At 40.0% G+C, this 13,711-nt stretch overlaps 1 protein-coding gene across 2 annotated transcripts in view; it reads left to right on the forward strand.

Annotated features, from left to right (window-relative positions):
- The first annotated feature begins 6,558 nt into the window (after window positions 1–6,558).
- MDFIC (MyoD family inhibitor domain containing) overlaps window positions 6,559–13,711 on the forward strand; it is a 92,541-nt gene continuing 85,388 nt past the window's right edge. The window contains exons 1-2 of one of the 2 annotated variants that reach the window (XM_023228181.2): window positions 6,559–7,166; window positions 7,458–7,668. In XM_023228181.2, coding sequence (XP_023083949.1) covers window positions 7,575–7,668 — 94 coding nt within the window. In that variant the 5' untranslated portion in view covers window positions 6,559–7,166; window positions 7,458–7,574. The remainder of the gene's footprint in view (window positions 7,167–7,457; window positions 7,669–13,711) is intronic. The other variant, XM_023228182.2, reaches the window with a different exon arrangement.

A 13,711-nucleotide genomic window follows, 5' to 3' on the forward strand; every position in this document is an offset into this window, starting at 1 on the left:
AAGAAAGAAAGAAAGAAAGAAAGAAAGAAAGAAAGAAAGAAAGAAAGGAAGGAAGGAAGGAAGGAAGGAAGGAAGGAAGGAAGGAAGGAAGGAAAAGGGAAGGAAAGAATAAAAACCCGTACAACATGCTACTCTACTGAGAACTGTGGGCTATTGTAACACAATGGTCAGTATCTGTATATCTAAACAGCAACAACAAAAAGGTAGAGTAAAAATATGGCATGAAAGATAAAAACTGGTATACCTGCATAAAGCAGTTCTGTTACAATCTTATGGGACCGCTGTCATATATGCCATCCATTGTTGACTGAAACATTGTTATGTTGCTCATGACTGTAGTTTTGTTGCAATCCTGCTTTTTAAATTTAGCATGCATTTCTTAATACAAAACTTAGAGAAATGGGCGCACTGATTCAAATGTCAGAGATGATTTTTTTTTCTTTACTTGAGAATTTAAATGAGTTTAGGGGTTATAGTAACAAAAGAATCCTCATCTTCTACACCATTTTAAACATTTTTGTCAAGATCATCATGATGACATTATTTTCAACTGCAGTTTCAGCAGATCGGTCATTATTTTCAGGAGCTCCTTGTATTGAAAATTTTTCACAATTTTTATTCTCCTGGTATATCTAGGTTCAGTTTCTTAGTATGAAGCAAATGTCTACTTATTGTCTACTGCATATGTTATGACCATTCTCATTTCTGTCTTCAGTCATGTTGCTTTTATCTGACAAGTGCCACTGTATGCCTTAACATCTCCCTCCCTTCCTTTAAAACACAAGAAGGAAAGTACAGTGACAGCAAGGAGAGACCCTGAAAGCCAGTGCCCCAGGCCAGAGAAGTCAGCCAACTGAAAGGGACACTAACTGAGACCTTGGAGAGGACTAATTCAGCAACAGGAGACTTTATGCCTGGTTCTTCGGTTACCCATTCACAACAGAAAATCTTTGGAACTTAAAAATATAACAACAGGCATGACCTTACTTTGCCATCACTTAGAAATGATGGATTCATTTACATGCATTATCCAGATAGCTGGAGCAAGAAGCCTCGATGACAAGAAATTTAGACTCCTAAGACTGGCTCTGTAATTAATCCATGAACTGACCTTTGCCAAGTCATTTAACTTCTCTGGGGCTTTCGTATTTCTTTGTCTTTGTAAGTGTTACTTCTATCTGGAATTCCCTAACTTCTTTGACAGGCAAACTTACTCATCGGCAATACTCAATTTGGTATTATCTTCTTTCTAAAATGTACCCTGACTCTCCCCACCTACGCCTGAGCTGAGTTAGGTAGGTGCTACTTCCTTTTTGCTCCTGCAGTATGGTAAGTATTTGGGTGACTGTTCTGCTGCTACATTGCTGCCTTCTTCTGCCTCTGGCCTTATAGACCATGAATTCTCAGAAGACTAAAACAGTGTTTCTTCTACACTTGAAACTCTAGTGTCTGGCATGTGGTTTGACATATAGTAAACATTCCATATATGTTTGTTGAACCTAGTGAGTAAACTTTGTGTCTTTGTATTTTTTTTACACATTAAATGAGGGAGTTGGGCAAAACTGGTGATTTTTAAACTTTTAAAAAGCAGAAGAACCAGTTGTTTCAGTTAAAATTTAAGAGAAGGACTAATACATTATGGAGAAAAGGAAGAAAGTGCTCTACTCTAAGAGCAGGCTTCCGGAAACCTGTGCACCTGACCTCCCCTGCACCTGATTGCACCTGACACAGTACTAGGAGGTAGAGCAATACGATCAAGACAGCTTGGCCTGGAATTATGATTACTAATTCCCCTTGCAGCTGTAAAATTGTTATTCCGTGGAATTTACTCTTTCAAGTAGCAACCCATTTTTAAAGGAATTTTTGAACATGTTTGAAAGAGTTTTTCCTGGAATGTAAAAAGATTGACCTGATCCCCTAAAATCAGAATATAGCACTCATATAACTAACTGACTCTTTCCTTAATGACTCAGGCTCTCATTAGGAGCATAGACTATTTCACGAAGCTGAATTCACAAAGGCGCTGTTACAACATGTTTATTTTCCTGTATCTTCGTTGTCTGTCAGCTATCATCTCTCCTGCTGTCAGTTTTTCTGACCTAATAGCTCCCTTAGCTAATCCCTTCCCCTCCATGTCCCTGTGCCCTAAGTTTTCTTCTTCTAAAACACTGTGAGCTGAAACAATGGAAAATAAAGTTTGATTAGAGGTGTGTATTCACAAAAGAACAAGTAAGATTTGAGAAGGATTATGTCTTTTGTGTTGTCATTTTCTGAACATCGTGAAGGTTATTTTAGGTATTTAGTATGTTGTTGTTATTTCCTGGTTTCTAGGTCATTGGGTTTGGAGATTGCTAAAGTCCTGCTTCTAACATAAATGAGGTAAATATACTTTCCAGAAAAACTACCCTTGATATAATCTGGGAATGACTCTTTAAAGGTAAAAAGTTTTTTTTTAAACAAAGAGGGTATTTGAATGTGAACCCTTAATGTATGTTTACTTATAAATCATACCCAAGTACTTTTGTACAAATGCACAATACACTGTATAAAAAGATACTCAAAAATAGAAATTAAAAATTATAACATAAAAACATATATAAATGCTCACTCTAATATTTTCTGCCCACATTTCAGTAGATTGTCTTATGCATCCCTTGGAATGCCCTTACAATTACACACCCCAGTTGTAGACCTCTGGTTTAGATATCTATGTAAGGAGATTAATTTTGACTTTACTAGGCAAATAAGCCTCTGCCCAGGTGAAAACTAATTTAGCCGCTTTTCAAGACATCAAATCAAATTTCTTTATCTCCAGAGCCTAATATGTGGCCTACTATATAGTAGATGCACAATAAATGTTTGATGAATGTTTGATGAATGAATGATGAAGATTAAGTAGTCCATAAGGATGCTTTATAAACTCTTTTAATTAGTTCTTTATTTCATTTGCTTAGCTCATGTCAGACCTCTTTCACAATGTGTTCACATACTATTATATCATCATTAGTGTGCACATCACTAGGCAGGAATGGTTATAAGGCACACAAGAATTTCAAAGGCAGAGGGATTGATCCAGGGTAGGGCATTGAGTTTCGCCAGCAAGCTGATACCCCTGGAGAATTTCCACCCACCCAGATTAAGATAGCATAAGACATGGAAAAATCTAGCTTAATAAAGACAACCCAGGGGGATCTGGGGTAGCAAGTGGGACACTGACAGTAGTAGTACTTAAACAGTAGTGGTTCTCCAAGCCAAGCAGATAATAGTATTATGTCACTGGGAAGGATGTGGAGAAAGTGAGAGAGGCAAGTAAGGATACGTGTGGATTGAGTTCCAGGGCACCTTTTACTCTGCGCAGTTGCCTTGGGCACTCTGATAACCTCCTGGTTAGTAAAGTACCATTTATATGCTTATAATCCAGTCCCATGTCCAGCAGCCTATGTAGGACAGTTCCAATTAGGTGTCTCACACATGCTGCATCATTTACATGATTAGCTCAGGAGCTTTCCCCAAAAACTGTCTCTCCTGAATGTTTTCATCTCTGTAGGTCGTACCACCATCATCGACCTAGATGCAGAAAGCTGGCAGTTGCTCTCGATTCCTCTAGCTTCCTCATCCTTTATCCCTATCTCAGTCCTCCAAACAATTTTATGCATAATACCAGAGTGGCTTTTATAAATAGTAACTTAGAAAATATGTCTCCCCTTTGTAGAGTCTGAATGTTTGTAGTCCCCCAACATTCATATGTTGAATCCTAATCATCAAGATGATAGTATTAGAAGGTGGGGCCTTGGGAAACTCTTGTGTGTCTGTTTTTTTTAAGAGACAGGATCTTGCTTTGTTGCCAAACTGGAGTGCAGTATCCCACATAGCTCACGGTAACTTCCAACTCTTGGGATTGAGTGATCCTCCCGCTTCAGCCTCTAGAGTGACTGGCTACAGGAGTGTGCCACTATGTCCTGCTAATTTTTAAAAAACAATTTTGTAGAGATGGGGTCTTTGTAGGTTGCCCAGGCTGGTCCTAGAGTGCTTGATTCAAAACGTCTCCCTGCCTTAGTGTGAGCCACCACACCTGCCCTCTTATGTCTTTTTGTTAGATCATTAATTCCATTCATGAGGGCTCCATTCTTATAACCTAAGGCCCCACTTATTAACACCATGACATTAGGGGCTAAGATTTCAGCATACGAATTTTGGGGAAACACGAACTTAGTTCATGACACTGAGTGAAAGAATGAGAGATGAACATACGGGAGTGCTTGTCAGGAAACAAACTAAGCAATCAGAACAAGCAAGTGCAGCCAGGGATGTGGGAAATGGGAGGTGTGAGGGACACTCAGGAGCCCACACTTAACTCCTGGCATATCAGACACCAGGCTAATGGCATTAAGACCACTTCTAGATCCTCCAGAAGGAAGACCTGAGTTACCTAGGGATGCAGGATAGCCTGCAAGAGAGACAGACCTGAGTTCTAATCCTGAAGGTACAATCTTGGCAATTTACTTATAGGGCAGATGGACAGATGAAAGAATTCATTGAGCTCATTTGCGTCAGGTGCATGGCATGACAACCTGGTATTTTGATATGACCCTTTTGATACAGTCATTATGTCATGCTAAGCTTTACCCCTCAAGATGCTTCTGTGTAAATAGTAGTAACAGTTGATACTTTTGAACACTTTTTGACAGTCTTCCAAATTCTATAGGAAAACTACCTTCCAAATTCTATAGGAAAACTACCTTATTTAGTGCTCAAAAAGAAACTCTACAAAGAATTTCATTCTCATATTATGAGGCAAGCAAGGTATATAGAGTGGGTGACTAACTGTCCAAAGTCACACAGCTGAAAGAGGTACAGTATTTGCCAACCTTGGTGACTCTACCCTACGGCTTCTCATTTGCTCCTAATGTTATTTTAATTTTGTGTCTTCTCCATTAAAGAGTAAGATTTTAAAATTTAATTTAAGGAATATCTATGGAATCAACCACCACGTGTGCAATATTAAGGACTGTGTGAAATTAAGTGAACAAATATTTATCATTGATTATGACTTTCTAGAAGAAAGCTGTAACTTCTCTATATTATTGCACCTTAACATCTTTGTGAGAGAATTTTAAAAATAGGGCAAGGAATGGTACAGGGATAAAACAGAATTTTCCAGAGCAGGTAAATTTTGAGTCCAGATGATGCTACAGTTGGCTCTGAGACGTCCTAAATGTTTGTTCTCTGGTGGTGATGAAGTCATCTTCAGAACTGATCTGCTTCCATCAAACAAATTCCAAATAGTCCAGGCTCCTAGACAAGTTTTCAAGAGAGTTAATGCACTTGAATTCATACCATTTCTGAAATCTTCACATGAGAAAAAAATGTTAGTTATGGGTCATGGGGCAAAGTGTCATTTGTCTTTTTGGGGAGTATGGTCTGAATGACTGTCATCAGCAACTTTGAAGGCTAATTTTTTTTTTTTTTTTTTTTTTTTTTGTGGTGGAGTCTTGCTCTTATCGCCCAGGCTGGAGTGCAATGGCACGATTTCGGCTCACTGCAACCTTCGCCTCCTGGGTTCAAGGGATTCTCCTGCTTCAGCCTCCCAGTAGCTAGAATTACCAGTGCCCGCCACAATGCCCAGCTACTTTTTTCTATTTTTAGTAGAGATGGGGTTTCACCATGTTGGCCAGGCTGGTCTCGAGCTCTTGACCTCAGGTGATCCACCCCCCTCGTCCTTCCAAAGTGCTGGGATTACAGGCTTGAACCACCGCGCCCGGCCAAAGGCTGTCTTTTTTATGATCATTGAAATCAAGTTAGAGTGCACTGTCTCTTCATAGGTAACAAATCATTGTAAACAATTGGAATCAATTCCAATGCGCTTTCTGAAGAAATGAAATTTCTGGGATATTATTAACGATGCACCTAGAAAGACAATGAATCCAATGTACATTTTCTTCAATTTTGATAACGTTACTGTGATTCCTCCCTTGTCCAAGAGAATCGAAGAATGAGTTCGTTCTAGCTTTCTACAAATGAATTCTGCATTTCACTCAAAATGAAATAAAGAGCAAAAGTTATCTGAGTATACCATTAAAGTACTATATATCTGTAAATTACTTTACACTTGCTATTCTCAGCTCATCAGATTAAGCTACAATCAGAATGTCTCATTTATAAACGGAAAATTGATCAGCTTTTTACTTCCGACCGCAAGTTTATCTCCCCTCAGATACCACTGATCCAGTGAGGCATTTAGCTTGCCATAGGCCAGGCTGGGGCCAGTACCAGGGCATCCACAAGGGTGCCAATCTTGTTTGCCTGGATTCCTCCAGCGGATTCCTGCAGCTGCAACTGGTTTTACCTGATCAGGAACCCTGTTTGACCGAAGAGTAATTTAGAAGCCAGAGATGAAGTGAGTAAACGTTCAACCCACGGGTCAAGGTTTCAAACACACACTTCGTCTATCCCACCAGGAAAGTTCGTTACTGTAATAGTGTTTTCGTTTCTCCTTGTCCACCCTAAAGGTTTTCTTCAGGATATTCCCAAAGCCTCCGTCTGTCTTGGGGCAGGAATAAGGAGAAAGGATGAGGTGACTTTTTGGACGGGGTGGGGAGACGTCTGGGCAGCCAGGGACCTGCCCATTCACTCCTCTTTCCCAGCCCCGGGAGGGCGCAGCGCCCGGGTGGGGAGCCCGCGCCAGCCCAGGCCGGCTCTGGCCTCCTGACCCAGACAGCGCAGGGCGCTAGGGATCGCTCGGCCAAGCCCGGGTCGCGCCGCCCTCAGCCTCGGGGCCATCAGCCGAGAGTTCGAGGCCTCCCCGATCCGGATGTGATGAAAAGGAGCAACAGAGGGAGAAGTGTTTCAGGAGTGTAGGAGTGGAAGGGGGGAAAGAGAGGCAGAGAGGGGGAAGGCCCCCTTGCAGGGGAGCCGGCTGGAGTGAGCTGGCTGGAAAGAGGGGGCGGAGTGCGCGGAGTCAGAGCCGCCACCGCTGCCGCAGTTGCCGCCACTGCGGCGTCTGGGCTGAGCCGGAGGGAGGCGGGAGGGACGCGCAGGGGCGGCCGCCGCCGTCGTTAGGGCCACCGGGGCGAAAATGCAGCCGCTGCCGGAGCCTCGCTAACTTTCCGAGGCGGAAGAGGAGGAGGCGGAGGAAGGGGCTTGGAGCGATTGGGGGGGATGCGGAGGTAGGTGGTCGTCTCCGGGCTGGGAAGAGGAGGGGTTTGATCCTTATCCCCGGGCTTCTCCCAAACCCGATCTCTCTTTCCAGCCCCTCCCCGCTGGGTCCACCTCGGACCCCCGGGACCCTGCCGCTGTCAACTTGCGTTGTAACAGTTTTCCTCGCTAGTTTCAAATCAAAACTTCCCCGGGGTGGAGTTTGAGGGAGGGAAGTGGAGGCGGAGGGAACGTCCCGCAGGGGTGGTGTACTCTTCTCTAAAAACATTTTTTTAAAAAATTTTTGTACATTTTTTCGCCAGAAGCAGTCAGTTCCCTGCACCCAGCACCTCACAGCCCTTCCTCCGGGCGCCCTGCGGGGCGGCGAGCTAGGCGGCAGCGGCGCGGCGCGGCGCGGCACGGGCTTGGCGGAGCGGCCCATGTCCGGCGCGGGCGAAACCCTCGCTCCCGGGCCCGCGGGGCCGCAGCGCGCGGCCGAGGCGGGCGGCGGCCGGCTGGGCTCCACAGCCCAGGGTGAGTGCGCGCTTGCCAGTGGCAAGCTTCTTTGTCGTTGTTGCCTTTTTCAGTTTGCTCACACGTGTACAGATGGGGGTAGGTGGAGTGCTGTGAGGAGGGGCTCCCACCTCATAGTTGAGAACTTTTGCACAGTTCGCGTTACTCAGGCAAGTTCTTCAGGATCCTTTCCCTAGATCAACAACCGGGTAAGAGGGCGGGATCCGTTGGTCCCTCCACTCCCCCTTCCTTTGGTTGCGAAGAAACAGGATGACAGGATTGCTTCTTTCTTAAGCATATGCATGTTTGGGCCTAAGGCTCAATGTGTAGGTTCTGAAGCGCTTCTCCTCTAGGTCTCTTCAGAAGGTCCAGGACTGCCCCAGCTCTCTGAACAAGCATGCACTCACTCCGTTTCATCTTTCTGTTTCTTGTTGGCTCCTCTACGACCCAGTTGATAATTCTGTTTTCTGTGACCAATAGCTTTGGAATGGCTTATGCATGTTTTCAGTAACTGGTTTGTTTTGAAATAAACAAGGTTTATAAGAAACACTTTCCAAGAATGAATTAGCTTCTTTGTGTTCTTCCAAAGTGTAAACACACACAGCCTATAAAATACTCTTGCGTCTGGGAAACTTCCATAACAAACTTCTAAACGAGTTGAACTTTTCTTCTCTTGAAGGCAATATACTTCAGGTTTCCATTGGTGACAGAGAGGAAAGTTCTTAAACTTCTAATGCATTTTACTCTAAGGATGGTTTTGAGCTAAATAATTCTGTCACTGATATATCAGAACTAAGTAATTTTTCCAGTGCTCAAAAACCTACCATATACCCTTGATTTTAGGCATATCTGATGGCTTTATTTCCCACTTCTAGTACTAATGTAGTGAATCTTAGGGAGAGTTTTTTAAGGCAGCAAAATTGGGAAAGGAGTTAACTTTCAAGCCACAATAGGTAAAAGCAGAAAATGTCTGTGGTTAAATTAAAATGTTCTGGTACCCAGGGCTGTTAAACTGAATTATATTTATCATTATTTTTTGCTTCTAAATGAGTGACTCCGTTTTCTAAACAGAGAAAATAAAAATGATTAACTGCAGAAAATCAGAACACTAGGATGATAAACATATGTTTTCTCAGAAGCAGCCCATGTTCTCCACATTGTATTGTCAGCACAATCATTTTCCTGTCATTAGACATGCTGTTAGTAGTCATATCGACTCATTGATGGGCTGTTTATGCTCACACTTGAGCTGCTAATCACTATTGTTAAACTAGGCTTATGTCAAAAATCAACATCAAACACCCAAGGAAAATAATTTGATTTGGAAATAGCTAATATCTACAATATCCAACTTTAATAGTTTGCATTTTTAAAATCATCTGGGAGAAAGTGCAGTGGTACTTGTATCTGTGCATTAGAATGCTGGATTGTGTCATGTGATCTGACCTTAAGAACCAGAGCATCTAGAATGGCCTGAAGTAGCACATTTGTTGGGTACAACACACATTATCAGTGTAGAAACTCTTGGGTTATATTTTACCTGAAAATTGCCTTAGCTTTAGCAACATAATTAGACATTTTTAAAAATTATTATTAGTTTAACTTTGATTGAAAACTTTCTTTAAATGGGGATCAATTTAATTTAAACATAAAGTTGATTTTTAAAAAGAGAATCTGCAGAATCTTGTTAAAATACTGTATTTTAAACAGGCGATCTCATAAGGTGTATTTAAAGAAAGAAATTCTTGGAGCAAATGGGTAGAGGAAAGCTTCAAGGGAAGCTTGGTTAGGTTGGTTTTATTGATAAAGACATTTGTGAAGAAGCTTTGCTCGAAGGCCACTCTACTCTTAAGCTGTTTCTCAAGTTCTTTTATCCTCTTGCTTCTGTCCTTGGATTCTTTGTCATCCTTTCTGAAGAATAGCTTAATAATTCTTCAGTAGGATATGGCTGCTTAGTTAATAGAAACCCAATTTTTAAATTCTTTATATTAAAGTCAGTAAGAAAAGTGGAATTTTAAATACAAATTAACAGAAAAAAAATTATTTCAGGAACATGAAGGATATGATCAAGTCTATCTCTGCAAAGTTAAATGTACATATATAGGTTAATAATGACATTTACAAGCTCTACATTTATTACTGTACTATATTGTGATGAGCTATCCATACTGTTAACCAAAGGCATGGAACATTACAGTTGAAAGTAATTTTAGGGATTCTCTAATCTGAACTCCACATCAAGTCTAAAATTCAGTTCTATATCCTTTTAGGTGTTTTGTTAAAAAAAGCTGTAGTGCAGTCCATTCTAGTATTAACATTAAGAATTAGAAAGGTTGTCCATATTAAGCGCATACTCTCCCTCCTTAAAATTTCTGCCTTTTTGCTGTGGTTCTGCAAGCTTTTCTATTGTTTTGAAAGCATTAAAAAGCATTACAAATCTTTCCCATGTGTTTTGAAAATAGTTACAGAGCAGGGACACAAGCTTACATGCTCCAGGCTCTAAGAGAGAACCAGGATAGATGTCAAACAGTATGGAGCAATGGGGAGTTTAGGGAACTGGAGAGCTCATGGATTAGGAAACAACATTCCTCAGTTTTAGCTAATTGTTGCCATGTGGGTTAGTATCTTCAGATATTTCAGGTGATACTGGAAATCCAGATTTGTATGTATCATCTCTCCATTTTTAAGAGTTTGCAACTAATTAAACAGATTTTGTCCAGGCCAAACAAAACAACCACAGCTGTAGGCTGGATGTGGCCTCTGAGCAGCTGATTGGTGATCTCTCTTACAGAAAATAGAAAGTAAACATGTAATTTAAAGCTATATTCTTATTTGTGACTTTCCTTGTGAAATATTGATTTACTTTCTCATGCAAAGTACTTGTATACATGTCTTGATAGGTGAAAAGCCATATGAATTATACTTAATTTTATTTTAAGAGAGAATGGATCTTGTTTATGTGGTCCCTCTAATTGCCATTTGTCCTGTGTTGATTAAGTATTTTAAAATTTGTGTTATAAAACAACATTGAAAATGTAGGTATGTGACCTTTGGTGCAATAGTTACTAGAACTCCTATAATCCAAAGAGCCTTTGAATTAATTGCTTCTTTCATAAGTTTGAGATTTGTAACTAGAGAGGTCTTTAGAAGTAATTTCATCTGGTCTGCTCATTTTTTAGATAAGGGAAAGGATGTCCAAATCATTTAAGTGACTTGCCCAAGGTCTCATATGCAGTCAGTAGCAAGAAATCAGGGTGGAAGCACAAATTATAACATAAATTGTATGCCATTGTGATAAATGCAGTTGAAGTAGAGAGTCAGTTCAACTTTTTTATAGGACTGGATTCATTGACAACAGGCTTGGGATATCATGAATCACTTGAGCTTGTTCCCATCCCTGTATCTTTCCCCCAACCCCCACCACATTGCATTTGCCAAGATGTAGACCGTTGGACTCTGAGTGCTAGAATATACTTTAATGTGATAATGTGTGATTTAATGCACTCTTCTCTCATGGGAGAGTCCTCTGAGACTATTAGGCGGACTTCTCTTAGCAGGATGCAAAATGCCAGTGAAGTTAATTAAAAATAATCTAAAATAGAAGCTGGGGAGAAAATCAAGTTGAAATTACATAAGAAGAGCTTTGACTTAGAAGCTTAGCTGAGTTGTCAGTAGCTTATAGAGGCTAATCAGATTTTCTTTTTGGGAAGCCAGTTTATTTCAATGTACATAATGTATACTTGGACATAGCTGTATTCTTCTATGTTTATCATATTATTTTATCCTGTTGATTAAGGATGGCATTTCACAAAATGTGTCATCTTTGAACAGTTTCTAATCCTGGTTCTCTACTGGGGAAAATTTTGTTCTTCAGGAAACATTTGGCAATATCTGGAGGCATGTTTGATGGTCATAATGGGGGTGCTACTAGCATCTAGTGAGTGAAGGTCAGGGGCACTTCTGAACATTCTGTAATGCATAGGATAGGACAGCCTTTACAAGAAAGAATCAACAGTAATGTTGAGATTGAGAAACCCTGCTATCCTTGAGGCAACTGACGTTTTTGGCTTCATCCCAGACTTATAGAATTAGGATCTCTGGATGTAAGAGCCAAGAATCTGCATTTTAATCAAGCTTCAGGTGCTCCTTAGCTCCAGTTGAGAACCATTGTTTTATAGGCTTTAATCTCTAAAAAGATGTGTTATATTGATAGACTTTTAAAAACAGTCTTTTTTTTTTTTTTTTTTTCTTTTTTTGGGAGGGAAAGGCTTCAGAAAGCTTTTTAAAAGTTCACCTTTTCAAGTTCCAAAGTTTAAATTGTTATCACTCCATGGAAACTCTCTAATGATCCTCTCCAAGATTTTTATCGTATGCTTCAATTCATCCTCAAAATACTGCTGCATAGTCATCCTCAAAAAAGCTTATTTATTTTCATAATTATATGCACTATAATACAAATACATTTTGAACATTATAAAAGAAATGCAAAAGTAAAATTTAAAAAGGATAACAGACTAAATAAATAGAATTTTAATATTTATTTTACTATCTTAGCAGATATTCTTGCTATCCTACACTTTGGAGACTCCAACATATGGCAAAACAAGGAAAGAAGTGTCCAGTTTTCGCATGAGTTGTGTTCCATTGTAAATTGGACTTTTGGAACCTGGATTCTCCTTTCTGATAGAAACAAAGTGACAAATTATATTTAGTTCCCTAATAAATGTCATAAGATTGTTAGAATTAAGTTTTATTAAATTGTATGTGTCTGTAATAACTCACAGAAAACATACTGTTATAAAACTGGCAGCAAATACAAATAACCAAGAATAAAATTAAACTGAATAGAAATTGGTTTAAAACACTTTTTGAATACAGTTGCTTGAGGAAGGACAGGCTTAGTCAGAAGAATATAGAAAGACATGTAGATTTGAAAGAGGATTTGGGAACATTTTCAATTTAGAAAATGAATCTTTTAACTTATACTTCTAATTTTTTATGTCTAAAGGACCTAAGTACATTTTATGATTTCAGTTATACAAGTGGAGGCCTTATCAGCTGGGCATATTCATTTTCCCTTTGTTAAAAAAAGAACTAAATGAGTAAGAGAAGGATGTAACTGGGGAAAAACTAAAAAGGGAGGAAGGAAGTGGTTAAAGAAGATATATCTGTAAATTTAAGAAAGCATTTGGAGAGGTTGACCTGTTTTAATTGAGAACTGTGAAAAAAAAAAGTTCTAAGGAATAGCATGGTACATGCTGAGCCTGTGGCTGGCATATTAAGGAAATCAGTGCCATGGTAGAGGCACAAAGAAAGTGTGACGGCAGAACATGGGTGAGAGAAAATGTCTCCAGTAGGGGATTCGGAAAAGCCTCAAGAAAAGTTTTGATTTGAGTTGGACCAGGAAGCATAGCATGGTTGTAGGACTCAGCTCTGTGGAGATACCTGGTAGCAAACAAGTCTTGGGAGAGATGATTACAGAATATTGGGTACTTCACCAAGACCATTGTATGGGCTATATGAAGGGGCACAGAACAAGGTAGGCTAAAGTCAGCTCAGGAGGGCCCTGATTCTCTTGCTGAGGAACTTGCATATCCCTTTTGTAGGAGTTGGTGACCACTGAATTTTCTTAAGAAGAAAAGGACAGGACCCACTGGTGTTTTTAGGAAAACTGTTCTGGTGACAGTTCATAGAATGGTTTTGGAGGAAGAAGCAAGAGTGGAGGCAGTGATTGTAATAGGCTGACAAAAGATTAGAGGACTTAGCATTAGCAGGAGTAAAATTGAGGAAATTGATTTAAGAACAATAGCAAAAGTAGGATAGAGCTTTACTTAGCTGTGAGAACCCCTGAGGGAATAGATTTTTACTTATTCATCTTTGAAACTCCTGAGACCAAGCACAGTGTCCACATTTTGATGAACTGATATGATTGAGTAAAAGATATAGATACAGATGTCTGTCTATCTATCTATCTATCTATCTATCTATCTATCTATCTATCTATCTATCCATCTATCTATCTATCTATCTATCTATCTATCTATCTATCTATCTATCTATCTAT

The sequence above is a fragment of the Piliocolobus tephrosceles genome, chromosome 8 (assembly GCF_002776525.5).
Source record: "Piliocolobus tephrosceles isolate RC106 chromosome 8, ASM277652v3, whole genome shotgun sequence".
Lineage (NCBI taxonomy): Eukaryota > Metazoa > Chordata > Mammalia > Primates > Cercopithecidae > Piliocolobus > Piliocolobus tephrosceles.